Source organism: Gopherus evgoodei, chromosome 4 (assembly GCF_007399415.2).
Source record: "Gopherus evgoodei ecotype Sinaloan lineage chromosome 4, rGopEvg1_v1.p, whole genome shotgun sequence".
Lineage (NCBI taxonomy): Eukaryota > Metazoa > Chordata > Testudines > Testudinidae > Gopherus > Gopherus evgoodei.
This window is the reverse complement of record NC_044325.1, coordinates 136610339-136632816: the sequence shown is the minus strand read 5'-3', so window position 1 is coordinate 136632816 and position 22478 is coordinate 136610339. Positions and strand designations below refer to the sequence as shown.

The following is a 22478-nucleotide window of genomic DNA, read 5'->3' as shown; positions in this document are numbered from 1 at the left end:
CTCTGCCCGTGCCTGGGGCGGAGTGAGCCCCGGGCTCGTGCAGCCACCAGGGCGAAGGCTGCGAGCTCCGATCCTGGCGCACGAGAACCCCCAGGGGGCAGCAGACTTCCTGCGCCGCGTCCCCAGGCCACGCCATCTCCGCCGGGCGGGACGCAGGGAGACGTCACGACGTTACGCTTCTGCCCCGCCTCTGCCTCGTCACGTGCGTACGTGCCCCGGCAGTGCGCGCGGGTGGCCCCAGCTGGCCTCGGTGCCGTCGTTACCGTGGGGATGGCAGCTGCCGCCGCCGCTCTGCCTGGGGGTCTCCGGGCCCCCCCCGCCGGCCTCGAGGCGGGGGGCAGGCCGGAGCCGGTGGAGGGATCCGAGTGCCTCTTCGTGGTGCTGGGGGCCGGCTTCACGGCGCTGAGCCACCCGCTGCTCTACGTCAAGCTGCTGATCCAGGTCCGGGGCAGGGTGGGGAGCCCCGAGATGAGCCCGGGGGGAGGGGGCGCCGTGGGGGAGACCCGGGGCGGGTGGCCACTGAGCCACTCCGCATGTATCCAGGGGGAGCTGGGCGTGTGGCCGGCGGGGGGGCTGAGGGGATTCCGGGGCGGGGGCTGTTGGTAGGTGCGGATGACGGGGGAGGGCTTCAGACGTGAGTGACCTTGGGCTGGGAGACGTGGGCTGCCCGGGGGTAGTGGTGCAGGGGATCCAGGGCATTGCAGGAGCCCTTTGTGCACAGGGGTGGGCCTGGAGCATTTTGCAGGAGTGCTGGGTGTGTGTGAAGGATTCAGGAGCTTAGGCTGTCATGGGAATTGGGCAAGGGCTTGGGCTACCGAAGGAGAAACGGGCACTTTGGGGACTGCATGATTGTGTGAGATGGGGGTGTAGGGCTGTTCTGAGGTGTGAGCGGAGAGAGTTGATGGTGCTTACATTGAGGCTGTGCAAGGAGTCTTGGAGAACTGGAAGGTATGGGGGAAATAGTCTTAGAGGTCAGAAAAAAGAACAAGAGTACTTGTGGCACCTTAGAGACTAACAAATTTATTTCAGCATATGCTTTCATGGGCTACAGCCCACTTCATTGGATGCATAGAATGGAATAGAGTTCAGAGTCCAGAATTTGGTACGTGCCATGTACAAGTATGAGAAGGCTGGAACATGCACAAGTTTCAAAGCCTGTTGCATGCTTGGGTTTCTACATGTATGTTTGTGGGACACTGGTATGTCTGGGAGGGACCATGGCATGTGTTTGAGCTGCGTAAGGGTGAAAGCATTGTTATGTGCTATGTGGAAGGGTTAATAGAAGAGTTGAGTGTTGGGCAGTCTGTGAAACATAAGGAAAAGAGTAGGTCTTTCCCATTGGGTCACATTGAATATGGGTGGAGTCTAATGCCTGGGCTATGTATCAAAAATACTGCTTACTCAGGAATGTTTGTAACACTAATACTGGTGTCTTGGCTTGCTAGGGTGCCTACATTAATGGGGTTGTTTGAGAAAAAGAGATGAGTTTCTTTAAGCATTGGGGGTACCCTGGGGGAAGGTGTTTGTGTATGAAGGGGGGAGTGGTATCTTTACACTAAGTTTGGTATAGATTGGAGATGTGGAGGAATACAGCTCTGCTGTAACACACGGTACAGATGCTCACATTCTTGTGATCCAATGGCTTTGTGGGGAGTCCTTGTAAGAAGTGGATAGTAGCTGACTGGTGTTTCTTTTGAAGGTCGGGCATGAACCTCTACCTCCAACCATTGGGAGAAACGTGCTGGGAAAAAAAGTATTATACCTACCTGGCTTTTTCACATATGGTGAGTATATCTTAGTAATAGCTTGAGACCATATTCTGAAGGGGAAGGTGTGAGAACTGCCCATTTAGGACCTATTTAAATCAGCTAAAGTGCCCACGTTCTCAGTCCCGGTTACAATACAGTAATGTCCTGATACAGCTCTGTCTTGTCTCTGCATACTCCGGGTTTCTGTGTCTCATGCTTTGGCAACACTCATACACAGTTTCTTTTTCTTGCTAATGATACTATTGAGTTCAACTCCAAGCAGAGATGGGACCTGAAATGTTTTGGCTGATTGCTGCCTCAATATTTTAGTCAAAGCTTTTGGCTAGATCTGTGTAACAGTTGTTGGAAGGAAGAAAAAATTAGTTGTTGGGAAGAGCTAAATCTTAAGCGCACCGCTGCAATTTACTAAACTGTCAGATGTTTGTAATTTTACTAACGAGGTGAGGTTGAGATTATTATGGGGGTGGCTTTACATTAAGGTCTGCTCTACACATTTAACCATCACCTAACTCTATTCCCTGGCCCACTTGTCACACTGTTCTGTTTTGTAGCGCAGGTGGTGAATGTAAATGTGGCTTATAGTTGAGCTAAAACTTTGCGATGAAGGATTTAGCCTGGTTTAAGGGACAGTGAAGCACCTCTTTACACTGCAAAATATGGACGTGTTGTAACTTGATCCTCTGACCTGCTTGTTTGTAGTGTAGATAGGGCCTTAAAGGGACAGAAATACACAAAAAAGGAGTAAAGAAGCAGGGGAGGGGAAGATATTTGGAAGAAAAATATATTTAAATTTCTCTTTAGAAGTGTATCCGCATGAGAGAGATGTGGGAGTCATACACTCATGAATCCTGCTCCCGGTGCCATCAGTGAATTTCTCTGGCCTTGGGCACATTTCTTTGCCTCTTTTTTTAAAATGGTCATAATACTTGAGGGGCAGGGAGAGATGAGTGTCTGTGTAAAGCTCTTTTAAAATGAGAGGGCAGAAATGGATGGGATCCTGAAATCTGACTTGAAATATCTGTTAATGAATGAGGGAAGGAATACAAAATGCAGTAGCAATCCAAGTCAGTAAATTGAAAATCTGTTCTTATGGCTCTGGAGATGTTAGGCAATGGGAGTTCTACAGTGTCTCTCCTTGTTGTCAGATGGTTTATTTTCATAATATGTTTGCAGTGATGTGGAGAGTGGGAGAGTCTTGTGATTTAAGGAATCCATCCCATGTGCCACTAAGGAACAAACAGCCTTGTAGAAGTGGGTGGGCAGGAACAATCTGTTTTAGTGCTCAGCAGATATTGAGTCTCATTCACCTCAGCTGTAATTCCACTGAAATCAACGTTGTTACACCAAGGATAAATTTGATGCACTTGTTTTTCTTCTTTTCCTAGCAGTCAGCTGTTCTGTGTAATGACTGAAGTTTTATATAGGACTTTATTCAAAGACCTTAAAGACCTGAATAAATTATCATTCCTGAAATCTATTTTAAGTACTTATTTGGCCCCCATTATGGGTGCTTCACAAGTTTGAATGTATTTATCCTCACAGCATGCTTGTGAGAGGGAAGTACTATTATCCTCATTTTACAACTGGGAAACTGAGGCACAGACTAAATGACTTGCCCAAGGTCACATAGGAAGTCTGTGGCAGAGCAGGGAATTGAACCTGGGTCTCCCCTCTTCCAGGCTAGCACCTTAGCCGTCCATCATCTCAAACTAAGCCCTCTGGGCTGGAAGGAGGAAGAAACCCTATGCAACAGATAAGGGATTCTTCTCTCCCTGTCCTGATCCAATTAAAATGCCTTAACTCTTTTAGTTAGGCAGAACGTAATCAAGAGGTTTATTAGTCTAAGACATCAGAGGTAATGCTCCATCTCTAGCCAAAGGTGGTGGTGGGGAAATGCTAAAGTTTCTTTGGCAACTAGAAACAGCTCAGAGCTCTTTCACATCCCATCGGAAGCTTCTGTGGGTCACTTGAGGTGCTATGCTACATCATTTCAAGCAGATGCTTTAACGTGCTTGAGTCCTAGTGCGGTTTAGATTGGAAGTTGGGCTGCAAACTGTTGTGTTCGATTCCCTGCTAACAGGATGATTCGTGAAATGACACCAGTATAATGTTTTCTTACCTAGCTAGACACATTGTGGAAGTGGATGGGAAAATGGGCCTCTTTCGTGGCCTTGCTCCTCGAATCCTCTCTAGCACTTTATCCACTGTCACCCGAGGGACTGTGAAGAAGGTAAAAGGGCAAGTTTGTTTTTTCATAAGGGGCCTACGGGGTCTAAAACTACATGATTTCACAGTGTTGTTGGAACGGAATTAAGTAGCATGTACATGTTGTTATGGCCACATCTGTATGTGGAGCATTAAACCCACTTTTTTGTGTGTGTGCTTTGCTGAGAACCAGTGAGTTTGAGTCAGCTCTAAAAATTGCTTGGAAGCAAAAGGAAACAGCTTTAGCCTCTAGTGAATTCTCTCTGGATGTGCCCATCATTACATCGGTGATTCTTCAGCTGTTTATTGTGTGGATGATTTTGTGAGAAGAAAGTTTGTGCACCACCTCCGCTCCCTCTTTATCCCATCCTCCTGATTATCCCTCCAGTGTTCTCTGTCCATGTGGCTTTATGGACCACTGCAAATAGTCCATAAAGCCATACATGTTGGTGATTCTCCTGGACCATATTTTGAGAACAGCTTATGAAGTTATGAACAAGTTGCTTTAAAAACATCTGCATGCTCAAATTGTAGCTAGTAGGAGCTTGTCTGCAGTTAAGGATCAGTGGTATATGAAGGGCTGACCCCAGTAACCTTAAAGTTCCGTATCAGGCCTGTTAGTCTTATCATTAGGGGAAGTTCTAAATTTGACTGAAACGTTGTTGGTTTCACCGTCAGCCCCGAGCACAGACCAGTCATTGTTCACTTCTGTTTTCAGCTGCTGTGAATTTCATTTATTTTTTTCTCCTCCCATCCCAGGTCTTTCCTGTGGAGGACATGGAGCATGTTTCTAACAAGGATGATGTGAAGACTTCTCTCAGAAAAGTGGTGAAAGAGGTTAGGAGCATTTTCTCCTCATTAAACCTTTATCAAATGCAGGCTCTGAGAGCAATCTCAATGTATGAATATTGCATGTAAACAAATAACTTGGAGAGCTCACAGTGGAGACAAATACCCTAGAGGCTGAAAACGCTGGGGGAAAGTATACATGGCTGCTATGGGTGAAATTGCTCGGAAAAATACATAGTGAGTACCAAGGTATTGACACTAAACAGGAGTGCACCCTAGGACCTAGCTATTAAATATTTCATACACATATTGTTGAGAAGTTTACCATGAGCAGCTTAATGTTGATAAAGCCCTATGAGTCTTTTAAACTTGTTACCTTTAATAAGAGGAAAGGGAAAGATGTGAGTGCCAGTTTTTCACTCAATATCCAGGCCCTCAGCATTCAGGAAACCAAGGAGTGAAAGAGATGACAGATGGAAAAGTAGATCAGGAATGACAGTGACCGAGACACAGCCTAGGAGATGACCAGGCTTTGAATGTTTTGGGTCAGTGTACTAACACCCTTGTGGTAGGAACATGGTACTTCTGTGATGTTTGTTATTTGTAAGCCTCTTTTGGGCCCACTCCTCTGGCTTCAGAACATACTATGTAATTCAGCAATATTAAAATTGGCATAGGAGTTGTGTGTGAGAAACAAATCAGTTAATTTAGCCCTCTGAAAACATTTTCTCATGGCGGTAGCTGATCTCTTGTAGCTAGGTGGTGATTGTAGAGTCAGTTGCAGTGAATAGGCCTGTTCCTTGTAACACGGTTAGCTTCTTTGCAGCTTTTAATGTGGTATGTTTTTTTCCAGACCTCTCATGAGATGCTGATGCAGTGTATGTCCCGGCTTATCTCGCATCCCCTGCACGGTGAGTCGTCTTCTTCTGACCTGTTACCTGCTCTTGATTTAAAAGCTTATCCCTTTGCCTACCCTGAGATATGCTAGATAGCCAGTTCTAGTCACTGATTTCATTGTGCTTGTTTCTGACTTCAAAAAAACAATTATTCAGATTCATAGGACTGTAATGGACCTCGAGAGATCTTCTAGTCCAATTCTCTGCTCTTATGGCAGGATTAAGTAGTTTCTAGATCAGTGGTCCCCAATGTGGTGCCTATGGGGAGCATGGCGCCCGCCAGGGCATTTATGTGCGCCCACCTAGTGCCCAGCAGGGGAGAGAAACCGTGGCACCGCGCCTGCTGGGGACAGAGAACTCCGGGGCTGCGGGCGCCAGTGTTCTCTGTCCTCCCGGCTTCTCTCCGCGCTGCCGAGAGCTGGTGCCAAAAAAACCCAAAACACAAAAACAAAACAGAAAAACCCAAACCACTCCGACTCTGCAGAATGGACGGAATACCGCCCCGTAGCATGTGCTGCCCCAGGCATGTGCTTGCTCCACTGGTGCCTAGAGCCGGCCCTGTATGTGAGTAATTGTTGGCGCCCACCACACTCTTCTGAAAACATGAATGTGCTACTGGCCACAAAAAGGTTGGGGACCACTGATCTAGACCATCTCTGACAGGTGTTTGTCTAACCTGCTCTTAAAAATCTCCAATGATGGAGATTCCACAACTGCCCTAGGCAATTTGTTCCAGTGCTTAATCCCCCTGACAGAAGTTTTTCCTAATGTCCAACCTAAACCTCCCTTGCTGCAATTGTGCCCATTGTGATTCCTAGCATCTGAACCCATAAGAAGAGCATGAGCTACAAACTGATACTAGGAGAAGAAAGTATTCCGCATCCTAGTGATGGGATATTCAGAGCTTGGAGATGAGGCTGTCTCTTACAGCTCACTTGGTAGCTTATACTAGGAGTTTTACAAATATAAAAGTATAATTTAGGCAGGCCAAAAAAAGAATTTGAAGAACAACTAGCAAAAGACGCAAAAACTAACAGCAATTTTTTGTTTTAAGTACATCAAAAGCAGGAAGCCTGCAAGGCACTTGGATGATCAAGGTGCTAAGTGAGCACTCAAGAAAGACGAGGCCAATGCAGAAAAGCTAAGTGAATTCTCTGCATCAGTCTTTGCTGAAGAGGGTGTGAGGGAGATTCTCACACCTGAGCCATTCTTTGTAGGTGACAAATCTGAGGAACTGTCCCAGATGGAGATGTCAGTAGATGAGTTTTTGGAATAAATTAAACAGTAATTAATAGTCACCATGACCAGATAGTTTTGACCCAAGAGTTCTGAAGAAACTCAGATATGAAATTGCAGAACTACTAATTGTGGTATGTGACCTATTGCTTAAATCAGCCTCTGTACCAGATGACTAGAGGATAGCTAATATAATGCCAATTTTTAAAAAAAGCAGTTCCAGGCCAGTAAGCCTAATTTCAAGTTTAGGCAAATTGATTGAAACTATAGTAAAAATAGAATTATCAGATGCATAGATGAATGAGATTTTGGGGGGAAGAGTCAACATGGCTTTTGTGGAGGGAAATCATGCCTCACCAATCTATTGGAGTTCTTTGAGTCAACAAACAATTGGACACAGGTGATCCACTTCTTATGAGTTCTCCTGCTATTGGACAATGACATGGAATCCATCAATGCTTTTAGGGGGTGGTTGGGGAGGACTAGTTGTTCACTATTCTCAGGATGATGGTGGGACACTGTGGCTGATGGTATCATTTCCACTTCCCAGACCAGATGCCTATTCATTTAAAAAGTCGTTGAGCTTAATTTGCTGCCTTGTTTCTTTTCTTACAGTAATCTCGATGCGCTGCATGGTCCAGTTTGTAGGTCGGGAAGTCAAATACAGGTAAGCAGCTCTGGCATTTGTGTTGGATGTTTAAAGCACAGGACTTGGAGTCAGGAGTCTTAGGGTCTGTTCTTCCTTCCCTCAGAATGGAGGAGCTGAAATAATAATGCACGAGGTTGTACCGTGACTGCACAGCCAGGAATCTAACTGAAACCTGTGCTTTGTCTAGGAGATGACTGGTCTTGTAGCCAGCAGTGTTGTGCAGGGAGTAGGGAAGGCTGGATTCTGTTCTGTTAGCTGTGTCTATTAAGTCCAGTATCCCGTCTCTGGTTTTTGCCAACTGTTGTAATACGTCTACCTGATTACGCAGGTCTGCTCATAGGTGCACTCCAATTACTTTGGATTTTTCCTTGGATCACTGTCCTGACCAGACTTTGAAAACAGCAAGGAGGTGAATTGGGCTGAAGGGCTGTATAGTTCACAACATGCTGCTCCTGCTGCTTGTCCACAAGCCTGTTGCAGAAGGACCATAGTAGAGCATTGGCTCCACTGTGACGATTGTAACTTTAGAAGAACCATCTAGGATGGTCTAGTGGTTAAGACAGTAGCCTAGGAGTTGAGAGACCCTGGTTCAATTCTTGGCTCCACAACAGGCTTCCGTTGTGACCTTGGGCAAATAGTTTAGTCTCTCTGTACCTCAGTTCCCCAGTTTTACAATGGGATAATAGCACTGCCATGCCTCATAGGGGTGTGTAAGGGTATATACTGTATGTTAAAGATTGTAACACATTTTAAGACCTACTGCTGAAAAGTGCTATATAAGAGCTAGGTGGTGGCGGTTACATTTTCATCCCAAAAATGTAATAGGCTCCCAATACTGGTCACTACATCTGTGTTTAAATAGTGATTTCTAGCATGCCTTCCCCCAGTTCCTCTCCTGAGAATCATGCTAGAGGGAGCATGCTAAAGACGTACCATAGCACAGTTACAAGATGGGTTTCAGAGGGAAAACAAGTCTTCATGCTCATGATGGACAACAGACTAGAGCCCTCCAAGCCACAGTGGTTAAACACAGCTGGAATTAGCACAGTTCTGATCCCAGTGTGGACAGAGCTCTGGATTGAACGTGAACTGGTGGACAGTTGCAGAATTGATGGCTTTCTTTCATACACACACACACCCCGCAACCCCAGTCATAGGATTATCCCAGGAAGGTGGTGGTCCCAGCTGTGCATGCAATAGAATTATTCCCAGGGAATGGGGGTGGTTCTCTCTGGTGCTGGAAGATATCAGAGGCATTTGCAAGGATGCTATTGCCCAGAGATCATGAACAGGGTTATGCACTCCACTTACTTATAACTGTTTTCCTCTCTCAACAGTGGTGTGTTTAGCTCCATTGGCAGGATTTTTAAAGAAGAAGGGATCTTGGGATTCTTTGTGTACGTGAGTCTGTTTAATTTTTGCATTTTATTCCTTAATCGCAAAGCGTTAGGGGAAGCAGTCAAACCTTAAACATCAAAAAGCCTGTCTCAAGTCTCTTATCTGAAACCTCATTGCCCAAGTGACTTCCCTGTCGCTGGAGCATTGAGTCTTTCCTTTGTGTGAGCACCAGTTTGGCCTGTAGGTTTAGGGGAGTGTACATGCGATTCTCAGTTTATTCAATCAAAATTTCAGTGTGCAAGGGAAACCCTCTTTTATACATTTCTTTGATGTTAGGTCCCAGTGATGTGAAGGGACATTTAAAGCACTTGTTTGTACAACAGATGCTAGTGATAGATCAAGTGCAAAAATGAAAGAGGTGCACTATTGAAATAAAATAGTTAAAACATGGCAAGAGGTACATTTCAAATGCCTGACGCACTCTGGGTTGGAATTAGCAGTGCTTCACATTGTGAGTAGATTTGACTTCGCTATAGCAATGTAGAATTCTAAAGACAATGTTGTCGAAATCAAACAGCGGTAAAGCTCAAAGGTGCTTCTGACCTTGTTATGAAGCAGGATGAATTGACAATGTAACAAAAGAGGAAGTCTGGCAGATAATTAAGGGTTTAAGCCAAAATTTCACATTCCTCCCCTTTTCATATCTAATAACAGTCACCTGCTGCTTTGATTAGCAACAGTTGGGTAAGTCGTCTTTTTTTTAATTACATCAATAGTAGTGAAAATAGTGAAATAGTCTCTAATTGAAACTGCAAGAGGGGATTTTGGTCAGGAGGCTTTTGGTGTGGGAATTCCCTGCCCTGGAAAAGTTAGCCAGCACATTGTGGTTAAGATGTACTACCTGATTGTAAATGAGCCCAGGTTGTCATGACTGGGGTTTTGTCCTGCTTTGAGCAGGGGGGTTGGACTAGATGATCTCCTGAGGTCCCTTCCAATCTTTATATTCTATGACTGTGTTTCTCAACCAATCATTAAATGCTGGTAATAGTCTGAATTCTCAAGTGAAAATGGTCTGATGCTGGGAAAGGCCTATTTAGTTGGATGCTGGGTCAGGAAAACACTGAAGCACATGCTGAACTTCTGGAACACAATGGGGCTTTAATCATGTGCTTAAGACCTATTGAAGCATACACTTAAACACTATCCTGAATAGAGATACTTTCCTGAATCAAGGATTTGGTCCCAGCTATGTACTGTATCGCATCCAGGTTTCAGTTTTAACAGCTTTTGGCCTTGTCATATGGCCACACGTCTCCTCTAGGAGCTTTCCCATGCTTCTGCTGTCTCGTTGCATTCTTGCTCAACAGTTCAGCATCCGTGTGTGTGTGTGTGTACTTCCCCCTTCCTGTTTTTATGCCTCTTTCCTTGCTCACAAATTGCAGGTTTCTCCCCTGCCTTGAGTCCATAGCCCTCCTGCCTTTGGCGGCTAACGTAGAGCAACGTGAGGAGGGAGCTCATCGGTTCTGTTTGCCATGGGGATGGGTCTTGAGGTCCCGTGGTGATGCAGCATTGCAGTATCTTATGTTGTTGGACATGATAAGAGGAAGGGGAAGAAATATTTGAAAGGAGCTTCAATCACTTAACAGGGCCATAGCCATCCATGCGAAAAAAAAGTGTGTGAGTCCCTGCGCAGCAATACCTCCCTGATGCTCTCTGTGACCACGATGGGGAAGCTGTGTCAAAGCACAAACAAAAATAGGGGGTTATGGCAGGTGTTTCCTGGCAAATGTTGTACTACCCCATCAAATGTTCTGTACTTGAGAAGATTTAAAGACCGTTCAGAAGAGTTTGTGCAAAATCTGTGTTCTCTGCTGCCCCCTGGTGAGGGGAAGGGCTCTTGTAGCAGGGTCTCTTACACCTACTCCCCTTGGAAGGGAGGGACAGATGTTTTTGGTAAAGGCGACTGTGAATAGAAGACTCCCAGCTGGACTCCTCTGCCTGATTGCGAAGGCTGGAAGTCTCAGAAATTCTTCAGCTAAACACCAATTCCTCCCACTGCTCCCTCTTCAGATTATCTGGCTGGTGGATTGGAACCACATTGAGCCTAAGAAGGTGGTGGTATTGGGGACCGCAAGCCCAGAAGAGAGAGCCATGCTTCCCTTTAGCTCTATTCACGTTCTCCTTTCATTAGAACTTGTACAGAGAGATGCAGGCACTAAGAAATGCTGTATGAAGAAGCTGACCGTGCTCCCTTCCCCATATAAAATAAACTCTGTTGGTAACCCATTTAAATTTAATAGCTCATAGGAAGTGCGCCAATGCAAATCCACTAGCACTAAAGTCATCAAACTCAACTGGCTATGAGTTGCATTTGGTGGTTCCATGGAGGAAGAATTCCATGTCCTCCTTATTCTGCTTCTATCATGTCAGTAGTACCCTGCCTGCGAGTGTGACAGGCTGATCATTTGATCTCTCTTCTCCGAAATGAAGTCCTTAAGCTGTTAAGTGAAAACCGCTGAGCAAAGCTGATCTTTCTCAGACCTGTTTGGAAAGCTATACCTGATTCTCTCTTAGGGCAGTAGGAGTTCCAGTGCTAGTCCTTGCATAATAGATGTCTTTGGATTTTGATACGTCATGCAAACTTTTCCATCTCTGACTGAGTAAGGATAGTAACGCATTATGGTTCTTACCATAAATGTAACCGAAGAGATTCGGCTCCGTACAAAGAAAATGGGGGAAAGGTCTATTTACAAAAGCAGAGACCCAGTAAACACTACTTCCGGACTAGTAACAATGTCGAGAATCTTCCCTCCTTCATTAGCATTAAGCACAGCTGCATTGTATTTGCAGCTATTCAGGGCACTACCTTCCAAATTTTTCTTGTGAATTACTATAGAGAGAATATTTTTACACTATATGCATATTTTAAAATTGTAAATTAAAGCCAAACTATCTGAAAAATTAGAACCTTCACTTTCTCTATCATATCTCTTGCTCATGCGTGCGCGTGAATTACTTCATTATATAGCTAATCCTCAGTTATATATCCCTGCTTGTATTGTTCCTCTGCAGTCTTCAAAGCTGTTCAGCCATTCACAGCACAGGATTCATTAAAAAATATAAAAACAAACCATTAATGTAAACAAGATGGACCAAACCATGTTGTTCTGTTTAAGTTTGTCTTGCTTCAACAAATGGAACAGGAAGTCTGTTTGTTTCCTGTCCAAAAAAGGCAATCTGTTTGGAGTGGGTGGGTAGAAGGGGACTGAACTTCTGTGAATGAAATGGTCAGAGGAGGCTCTGTCAAGCTCTGAAAGCCCCCACATTTTATTTACCATAAATGTTCCATTTTTGGGAGGAATATTCTGAATATCTACTTTGGTTACTGAGATAACTTCCAAAACCTTTGTCACTGAGAAATTAAAATACATGACCAATAGCTGTGAGTAGGACCTAGGCTAAGGCAATGGGCTTGTGCTCTGTTTCTGCAGACGAAGCATAAACTAATTAAGTGGCTGTTGTGGTGGAGGCACTAATGTAGTTGAGGCTGGTACACAAATAAAAAAATTAATCTCCCAAAAGCCTCATTAATTTTTAAGTGCCATTAAAAATGGGAATAGTGGAGTTCTGCTATTAGGGTACCACGAGCACTGGCCTGGTCAGTAAAATGAGAGAGAGAGGTAAAACCAAAGGTATCTGCATCCCAATTCTTCACCATTGGCTTAAGTGGAATGCTTCCAGCTGCATGGTCCATGCAGGACTGGCTGGCTGTGCCCCACACTGTGTAGGCAACGTTCTGTTACGGGGCTTCAAAGTAGCAGAACTTCAATAATGGTTCCCCCACGCTGAGCAAAACTGGCTGTACCCATTTTCAAAAGAGCCTTTAATGAACCTGTGTAGCTAAAAAGGGCTGCAAACTGCTCATCTTAAAATGGCGCTAGTGGCAGGAAAGTAGTTCCCCAAATGGTAAAAGAGACAGAGAAATCTGAAGAGGAAATAGTTTTTCCCACCTTCTAAGAGGGCCTTGTGAAAAGGCTGAGGAAATGCAGGCAGAAACAAACTTATCAACAGGAAATTATCAAGCAAAGAATCTTGCTGAGACTTCAAAACAGAGATTAACCAATGAGATGGTGCTTAAGGAAGAACAAGTAAGATGGGCTGATCATGGGATTTGAAGCCTTTTACTTATAGATCACTTGTTCAGATCCACCATAGGTTGGTAGTGGCCAAAAGGCATTGCTCAGCAACTGTTTAGTGGGCTGAGCTGACTTGGTAGTTCTTAGTCCAGTTCACAGCTATGGGAGGGGCCTCCAATTCTAACGTCTGTTAGATCATCTCAGTATGTCTCTCTGCAGTTGGAGTCCATTCCTAGGGTGAAGGTGTCAGGGGCTTTGTCTTCACTGCCAAAAGTGTTTGTTTATTACGGGATGGCTATCGGGTGTAAATTATACTGCTGTGAACAAAACCTCTTCTCCAGTGCAGAGAACCCAGGTTTCAGAACCAGCCACCGCAACTAGTACTGATGTGCACCCTTACTGTCGCTCTCAGGGAGATCAAGGACCAAATATGTGTGAAGAGAGAATCTCTACAAGGGGTGAAGAATTCAGTGGCTGGTCAGGGTTGAGGCCCATTTTTGTGGGTTAGTGAGGGAGAGGCAGGGGAAAGCTTTCATTGCTACTACCTGAGTTGTCCCCGAATAAGCAGGATTTGTGTTTTCAGGGCTGTCAGTTTGGCATATTTTATCAGCAATACATGACTTAAATATACAGTCAAGAACAAACCCAGTTTACAAAGCCCTTCTGTGGTGTTCTCTCCCATCTTAGTTGCCCAGGAGACTTTCTCTGCCTTATGTTCATGTTCTTATTCTTTCAGTGGTTTAGTCCCTCACATCCTGGGAGACGTGGTCTTCTTGTGGTGCTGTAACATCCTGGCTCATTTCATCAACACCTATGCCGTGGATGACAATGTAAGTGGTGATTCTGTTGAACTGGAGCAGCAGGGGTTTTTGATGCCTTAGCTCCAGCATCAGGTGGTTTGTAGTCAGACCTTAAAATAGAGGGGTTAATGGAAAGTAAGGTGCGTAGAAATCAGTGGGCTTCGGATTAGACCCTAAAAGAGGGATGAAGATGTTATGTTCAGATCGGGGTCCAGTTTAGGTTGAGAATTGGAGGGGAAGGGGTCAGGCTCAAGCATGAATTGGGGCTGGAGTTTGGGTTCATACTCTGCCGTTCCAAATCTTCAGCCTAAAATGGTGTGAACATCACAAGCTCAGCTGCATCTGAACTAGAAAATGGACCCTTTTCATTTTGGTTTAAAACCATTGGGCTGTGTTAGATCTATTGACTCAGATGCTCGGCCTCCACTTTTACCCCTCCCTCCCCCAAATATCCTAATGGAAACAGACTTACAAGTGGTTTTGATAATTTCTTAAGCTACGTTATAGCTGTGCAAAGCAGCCAGGTTTCAGGGTACAAGACAGGTAGGAAAGTGTGATGAAACAACCAATTGTTAGAAACTGTGAATACATAGAAAGTAGAACCAGTTGGTTGAACTGTTCATTTTTTCCCCTATGTGCCCTTTACATTGCTGATATGGCATACAGAATCCTTATTCCTTAGGTTACTGGATCAAACGTAAGCCAGGTTGTGAGCAACCAAAAGTTACTCCCATGCAACCAATGACTGGTGGCCTTGATAAAATTAGGAAAGGGGCAGCTTATGTCTTAGTAAAAAGATGTCTTCACATGAGCTACTGCCATGGTTGGCTTGAAGGGTGCCCTTGCCCACCTGTTAACTCCACACTCCTTTCTTGGGTGTTCCACGTATATGCCATATCGTGGCTACCTCTGGTTTTCTGCCATTTAGTTTATTTTCTCTTGTTCAGTACACTGAAACCTCATTCTGCTAAGCTTTTGTATGAGATGGGTTTAACTTAAGGACAAAATGAGATGCTGACATCAGCTGCCTTTTCCATGACTCCACTGGTTTCTTCCTTTCCTCTCCATTGCAGTTCAGCCAGGCATCTGTGATCCGGAGCTACACGAAGTTTGTGATGGGGGTATGTAGACGGTCGGCACACTACTTCTCATCCTCCACTGTCCCGCATTTTCTGGTGTGATCGCTCATGCATAGAGGTTCCCAGGCTACAGGCGTGTGTGCGCACGCGCTATGTATGGGTGCTGCTGTGGATGTGGGTAATTCTGTGCGTCCCCCTTCCTGTTTGTAGGTAAACTGATGTAGGCTCATATCTAGTCTCCATGTACCATGGGACTGAGTATCAGAAATGCATAGGTCCCATTGACTTACAGTTGGAGTTGTGGGTGCTCATCATTTCTGTGAATTGGTTCCAGTGTGTCTCTTTCCCAATACATTCCAAATCCGAATGGGTGTGCTTTAGACCTAAAGATCAGAGTAACTTCACTAACCCAAAATGTTATAGTTTAGATTTACTGAGTAACAGGGAGACACTACCCCTCTCCTTTGACTTACTCAGTGTGACATGCAGCACCACTAAACTTTCCTCTTCTTGTATAACACAGTCAGACCAATCACGTGGCAGCTCTGTGGGTGGAAGGAGCACAGGAGAGGGGTCTTTGAGAAAAGTCAGCTCCCTGCCTGAATAAATACTAGCAGAGAGATACAACAGAACTTTCTTTAGCCAATAGCCTTTGTCACAGCAGAGGTTAGAAGTTGCCTGATGGTTGGTTTGTTTTTGTTTTTGTTTTTTACAGCACCCAAAACTGTGCTAGGCACTTGCAACCTATCCTATTGTTGCATGAAGCCTTCCTGCTTGACCTTATTGTTTCCTGCTGCTTTTAGAGTTGAGTAGTGCAGAAGGGAGCGGCTCAGTTTGGTGATTCTTGGTTTCAGATTGCTGTGAGCATGCTGACGTATCCCTTCCTTCTAGTGGGAGATCTCATGGCCGTGAACAATTGCGGGTATGTCTATCATTCTCAAGGCCTAATGTTTTGCTCTCCATTCTGTGAGACCTTTTTTCTTTTGACAGAGATCGACAGTAGTTTTCAATAATAGTCTTAACACTTGCAAATGGAACCATAAATTATATAGTCCCTTACAGGGTAAGATGCATTCTCTGTCCCAGAGACTCTTTGATCAGAAGGCACGAACAAGACATGAGACAATAGTTAAAGAGGGATGCAGAGATATTCAGTGATGTGGTCCGATAGGAATGAGAATAGAGAGGGCACTAGGGAGGTAGGATCAGAGACTGCTCTAGCACAGGGGGCAGCACCGCAAAGGGGGCGGGAGGACTGGACGATCAAGAGGAGAATCCAAGCAACGAGGGCTTCGGGGAGAAACGAGAACAAGCGAAGCTGTTTTCCCCAGCTCAGCCAGCGTTGCCACCCCGAAACACACACACTATCTTCACGTTGATTCCTCAGACATGGTAGATTGAGAATGGAGGGACAACCTAAAGGGGAATGGGAGCTGAACCTTTGCTCTAGCATTTCTGGGTAACAGCTAGTCCTTAGTGTGCAGATGGAGCTGAGGATGCAGGTTTATAGTGCCACCTTTTTAATGTGTCCCGGTAACTCAGTATTTGCACACGTCAGTTGTAATGACTTATGTAGTATGTCATGGTACTGCAATTATTATCAGTAACTTGGCCTTTAGCCTGATGCTGACACTTCAGTATTCCCACTTACACCTAATCCTGTGTGCTATCTGATGTTCTCTCCCTGCATAGTGCAGCTTGTGTCCATTCTCCTCCTTGGACCCTCTCTCTTTGCCATGCAGGTTACATGCCGGCCTTCCTCGTACTCTCCGTGTTTACATCCGGGTTCAGTGTTGGAGACACCTCAGTGCTCAGGTGAGGGTTGCAGCGGGCAGTTTTACTTAGCTGAAGTCGTAGCCAACAGCAAGATTTCCCTGGCAGTGTGGGATTGGCTGTTTTTATACTTAGGCTGTAAAGGTCTCCTGATCTGCCTAGGAGAAGCCCAACATCAGGCGCCAGCAGCCTGTCTTGTCTAATCTGCTTTGTAGCCTGTTGTTCAACACTTTCCATTGCTCTCATTTTGTCTCTCTAAGGTATTTATGACTCCCGTTACTCCCTCACAAACTTGAATGTTATCTTCACAGTACCCGGGTGAGACAGGGCAATGCTACCATCCCTGTCTCACAGATGGGAAAACAAGGCACAGAGGCAGACTTGCCCAAGATCTCACAGGAAGTGGAGCAGGGACTCAAACCGCAGTCTCTTCAGTCTAGGCTATTGCCCTCTACCCACTGGATTATCCTTCCTCATTCTGACCCTTTATCACCTCAAAGAGGAGGCCACTTGTGCAGGGCAATTTTGAAAACTCTTGTGTTATGTTCCCACCTGATCTTGCAAGCTATGCTGGGGTTTGACTAACTGAGCCTGGATGGGAGACTTCCATGGAACTTGCATCATTCAAAATAAAAATTCCATGACACTGCTTGGATTGGTAGAGGAGCGTCCTGCCAGATCCCAACTTACCTTGCGTTCAGCCTAACCAGACTCATCCTTCCTGTTGTATAGCAAGTTGTGTGCGTGTGACCCCTTGGCTTCTATAGATTTAGATATATATCCTTTATCTCGCTCTGGGGTATAACGGGGCTTTGATCCTCAGCTGAAAAGTCCTGTGGAAGGGAAAATTTATTAAACACAGAGAGTGAAAACTGCAGGCTTGGAATCCTGAGGTGAAGGAGTTCAGTGATCAGGCCAGAAGATGAGCAGGGGTCACTGATGTTATAAATCAGGACTGCGAGGGCTATATTGATAACTTGCAAGAAACGTGAGGTTTGTGCCCTGTTTGTATATCTACAGAGTGTAGCAATTGCATGGTACACATCCATGTTTGTTTCTGCTTCTCTTGTCCGTTGGACAGAAGTTGTTTGAGCTCTCTAGCAATTAAAAAGATGAAGTTCAGCTGAATCCTCACCCTTCAGTCACATGGAGGCACTGAGGTACTCCAGTGATGGGTGCTAGGAGTCAATCCCTGCTGTACAGTTCAGGGCTTAATCTTATGGCTCCCTGTTCCTGTTTACCAAACACAGCACTGCCATTGGCAAGGGGGTCAGTGCAGTCCTGGCACTTGAGAGGCTTCTAGCAGCTGTGCCGAGGAGTCTCCGCCTACCTCCCTAACCCCTCTGCTCTTCTCTCTCCTAGGGGCAGTTGTTCCGGGGCTCCAGCCTGCTTTTCCGCAGAGTGTCTGCAGCAGCAAGGTTCCCCATTGACTAATTCTGCTTTCACTTTATTAACTCATTACCTCGGCTAAAAGAAAGGGACAAATGTGGACTCTTTGTAAAGAACCCTTAAAGCCTCTTTTGGTATTTTTCTTTTACATCTGAAAACCAAGGTGCAGGAACAAGCCACCTCCTGTCCAGCGAGGCCGGAAATGAATCAGCCTGTGGAGAGCTGGCTTCTGAGCTGCAGCTGGGTTGAATTCCCTTTCTGGTGGTTGGTTTGACCATGATGTACCAGTGAGAGCAGAAGGGTGTTGGCTCTTCGGCTCAGCTTGCAGTTTTTGAGTCAGAAGGGACAGTCTGTTTGGATAATACCCAGGTGTTTAAACAGCCCAGCCCAGAGACACTATCAGGGATCCAGGTGCAGAGACAAGAAGCTGCTTTAGGCAGCACATACTTGGGAGATGTTAACTGGAAAGCAGCAACGTCTGAATTTGCCCTGCTGACCGGATCACGCCAAACCCTGGCCATCCCTTTTTGTGCCGCATAGTGATACAATAAGTGAGCCTAAGCTTCTTAGCACTCTCGTCTCCAGCCTCCACCTTAGTGAACATCCTCTTTATAAGTTATCGGTCTACTGAAGCACCTTACGTCTTAATGTGAATGGGAGTCGTCAGAGCCAGCAAGGGTTAAACGGAGGCGGAGACCAGGCTGGGATGAGGATGTTAAGTCTCATTCCTGGTAAAGTACCACCTCCAGATAACCAGTAGTATATCCTTCGCTCTGGAGGACATTTCATCAGCCAACCAGCTCCATCCTGGGTTTGAATACCCCATGTCTCCCACATTCAAACTCTTGAAGGGTATGTGAACACCAAGGACCAAGATGCTTTCCAAGGCTGTGTTATGGGAAATAACCTTATTAAATTAAAAGGAAACTGAGGCTGAGACAAGAACAATGAAGTCACAGTGAGATTAGTAGGACTAGAAGGGTCTCTCAGGGGAAGTGTTGGGGCTCGAACTAGAATGAGCAGAGCATTTTGGTGAGGATTATGCAGCTACTGCATGGCTAGGGGCGTGAGAAGAAAGACCTGACTCTAATTGTGAAACTGCTGCAATAGGGATTTAAGAATAAAATCTATGGGACTTCCTGCTGCTGGATATTACTTAGACAACTAAACTTGACACGCAAGTGTGCACAAAAAGAATATTCCCTGGCTGCTGTGTGAGATAGGATATGGGATTAGATGGACCACTAGTCTGAGTTGGCATGTGTCTATTCCCGGACTGGCCCTAGTGAGTCTCGGTGACTCAGTCAAGCAGGACCAAATTCAGACAACAGCTCCAATTGCTGCCTCTGTCAGATCGAAGCACCAATACTTGATACAGCTAGACCAGAAATGTGCCATCGTACTTCTGAGGTGCCAATGAAGAGCATTTTTTTTATTAGTTCAATTTGCTAATAGGTGAGGTTGCTACAAAATGAATTGGCTTAACTTCAAATGTGAACATTAAGTCTTGTTTATTAGCTGCTGACTAGAGTAATGGAACAAACCTAAAGCAGGAAGAGTGGAGAGAATATCAGACAGTGCATTTCATTGGGTCTCTGTGCACTTCAGAGGTGCATGTGTTGGTGTTTTGGGGCCTCATGTAGCAGAGCTCACCTGGTCGCGGAGTGGGATTTATCTACAGCTTCTGAGACAGGTTTTACCTGATTCTGTGCTGTTACTAACTACAGGCAGCTTCCCCTCCGTTTTAATCCCTGTCTTGCTCGTACTCCATTCCAAACGTGTGCTTTCATCTTCCTTAAGTGGGCCCAGAAGAGCTTTCCGGGACCACGAGCAAGTGCGTTAGTGATTGTCGCAATATTCCTAACGCACAATGAAGTGAGAGACGGCTGCCCTGTGGTGCTTTCCTGCATAGTCTGCCCCCAGGGTGGCCAGAGAAAGCTCTGTCTGGATTGACTATGGTTCCTGGAATATGCAGGGATTCATTTGGTGAGTGGGACAACCAGCATCTTCCATACCTAAGGCCTCAGGGTCCTGAGTTGTCATTACTGGGGTGCTTCACTGGTACAGATGGGCTTGTTTCACACTTCCAAGGCCTGACCGCAGGATATGTTTTGAGTGAGATGCGTAACTGAAAGGCTTTGCAGCCTTTGGAATCGCAGCTACTTCAAGCAAGAACCTCACTTCCCACCAGTGTTATGGGATCAGGCCTAGCCTCCCTTTACCCGTCCCCCCCATCATCCCTTTTATATGCTTTGTTAAAGAGGAACAAGAAATGCATGGCCATATTCTGTAACTGTGAGATTAGTTCCAGAGGATTTCACTGTACTCTAAAATAAAATTAAGAACAACCTCTCTTGGGCTTTGGGAGTTTCATCATTGTCTTTAATGTGGTGCATTCATTTATTATTAAACCCCAGGTCTGTCAGCTTTCCAGTCATCTGAAGGTTCCTTATTTAAGGTCAATCAGTGTTATTCCAAAGGGGAGTGACTGCTGGAAATTCAGATTCCTTCTGTTAAGCCTTTCAGCGACTGATGGGGGTGGTCTAGGTATACATGGTCTTGCTTTCAGTGCAGGGAGGTGGATTAGATGAACTCTCCGGATCCATTCCAGCCCCTGCATTTCTATCATTCTAGGCCAACTTTGCCACGTAGGAAACTGACTAGGCCGAGTACGGGTTGAGCAAAATGAATCCGATACACCTGAATCAAATTTAGGAGTCTAAAATACCTCTGGTGACCTGGGCTTGGGATCCCAAACACTGGAAGAATTTAGGTGTCAGTCCATTCTGGAGAGGGCAGAGCCAGCTGCAAAGTGGGGATTGGAGGTGACGCTATAGCTACATAAAGATTCCCAGTTCCCCAGAGACATCAGTACAGAGAATGGGTACCTACGAGAACATGTCTCAGAGTTTGTCGTCTCCCACCTAGTGGGCAAATGAGCAGCCAGTGTTTGAATAGTGATTCTCTTTTCTCACCTTTTACCTGGAATCTGAAGGGTGGGGCTCGCCCTTCTCTGTTGCTGCTCAGCTGTTATCAAAAGCCTTTAGCTAGGAAGAGAGATTGGGTTTATCAGCTCTCAAGTGTCTAGGAAGGAGAGAGGCCAGAAACAGGGCTTCATGACTGAGATCACACACATGGTAAAAAAGCAAAAGGTGGATCAGGGTTGCACCTAATTTTCCTCTGGCAATGGAATCCTTGTAGCTAACTACCCTTCAAATTTGTTTTAGTTTGCAAATTCAGTATGAAAGGGTTGCTCAAGAATAAAGAATAACAGTGTCTAGGCACTGCTGGATGGAGTCAGCCCTGCCCAACCATGTGTCACGGGCCTTGAACTGCTAACAGTGATTCTCTTAAGGGTAAGGGCCTCTGGCTTTTGCAGTGGAAGGCTGAGTTCTCTCCCTGTGGACACTACATGGCTGTCAAAGTCCTAGGTGATCACGGCTTTGTTGCACTAATTACAAGGAAGCTCTGATGGGCCTCTCTCAGCTGGGCTTCCGTTAGTGTGGCTTCCACTTCACTGCGATGGTGTCAAACCAGCCCGAGGTTTTCATTTAAGCACAGGGAAGCTATGAAAGCCCCAAGCATAATGGCTGGTGTCTCATTCCAAGCCTCCCACAATTGGCCTGGCTTCACTTTCTTTTCCCTTCCCACAGCCCTGCTCCCTTGTGGCCTCTCACAGCCTCCTTTCTGCTAAGAGAGTCCGAGAAGATTCTCACGCACGCAGGTGCTGTGTGAAGGGAAATAGAAGTGGTTCTGGTGGGCCCGTTGCGGTGGTGTCGAAGTGCCTGAGGAGAAAGGAAGATGCTGCAACACTCCATGCACGGAGGGTTCTCATGAGTCCCCAGCTAGCTGTAGTCTCATTCCTACTGCAGCCCCCAGGCGTGTTCCTGCAGAGTATGCCCTTAACGCAGATAGGAATGTTTGCTTTCTCTCCTCCCACAGGAGCTGCATGTAGGCAAAGAGCGGCTGATTCCTGCTTTTGAGGAGGTGGAGTCATCAGGCTTTAATCCTTCCTGCTTTGGAAGGTGGGGGGAGAGGGCGTGGCTGTGTCTGGCGCTGTTACAGCACCTGGTTGGGCAAACTGGCTTGTTAGGCATGAGGAGCCTTAAGAGCTCCTCTCCTGCTCTAGCTGTGCCTTGGGGAGCAGGGTGGTGCTCAGGCAGCAGTGATCCTGGTCAGTTTGTGCTTGACCTAGTGTGAAGGTGAGCCGTTCCAGCTCAATGCAAGCCTGGGACATTGCGAGGCGCCTGATTTGATAGACCAGGCTGGGATGGGCAATTTTAGCCGCTTGCCTTGCCTGTTATGGTTCCAGCAGCTCCCAGAGAACGCACTGTAGGGTGACCAGACAGCAAGTGTGAAAAATCGGGATGGGGGTGGGGGGCAATAGGCATCTATATAAGAAAAAGTCCCAAATATTGG

General features: G+C 45.9%; 1 protein-coding gene across 1 annotated transcript; it reads left to right on the top strand.

Annotated features, from left to right (window-relative positions):
* The first annotated feature begins 226 nt into the window (after positions 1–226).
* MTCH1 (mitochondrial carrier 1) lies at positions 227–20412 on the top strand. Its single transcript, XM_030561237.1, has 12 exons — positions 227–441; positions 1700–1784; positions 3893–3999; positions 4734–4811; positions 5617–5674; positions 7511–7562; positions 8882–8941; positions 13755–13848; positions 14892–14939; positions 15752–15819; positions 16640–16712; positions 18033–20412. Exons 1-12 carry the CDS (start codon positions 271–273, stop codon positions 18102–18104), a joined length of 966 nt encoding a protein of 321 aa, XP_030417097.1. The 5' UTR covers positions 227–270; the 3' UTR covers positions 18105–20412.
* The last annotated feature ends 2066 nt before the right edge of the window (positions 20413–22478 follow it).

Bases quoted from the DNA above. Each gene is read 5' to 3' on its own strand.
- MTCH1 (XM_030561237.1), top strand. From the start codon at position 271: ATGGCAGCTGCCGCCGCCGCTCTGCCTGGGGGTCTCCGGGCCCCCCCC. The intron at 13,849-14,891 runs GTAAGTGGTGAT...TCTCCATTGCAG, and splicing joins CCTATGCCGTGGATGACAAT to TTCAGCCAGGCATCTGTGAT. The intron at 14,940-15,751 runs GTATGTAGACGG...TCTTGGTTTCAG, and splicing joins ACACGAAGTTTGTGATGGGG to ATTGCTGTGAGCATGCTGAC.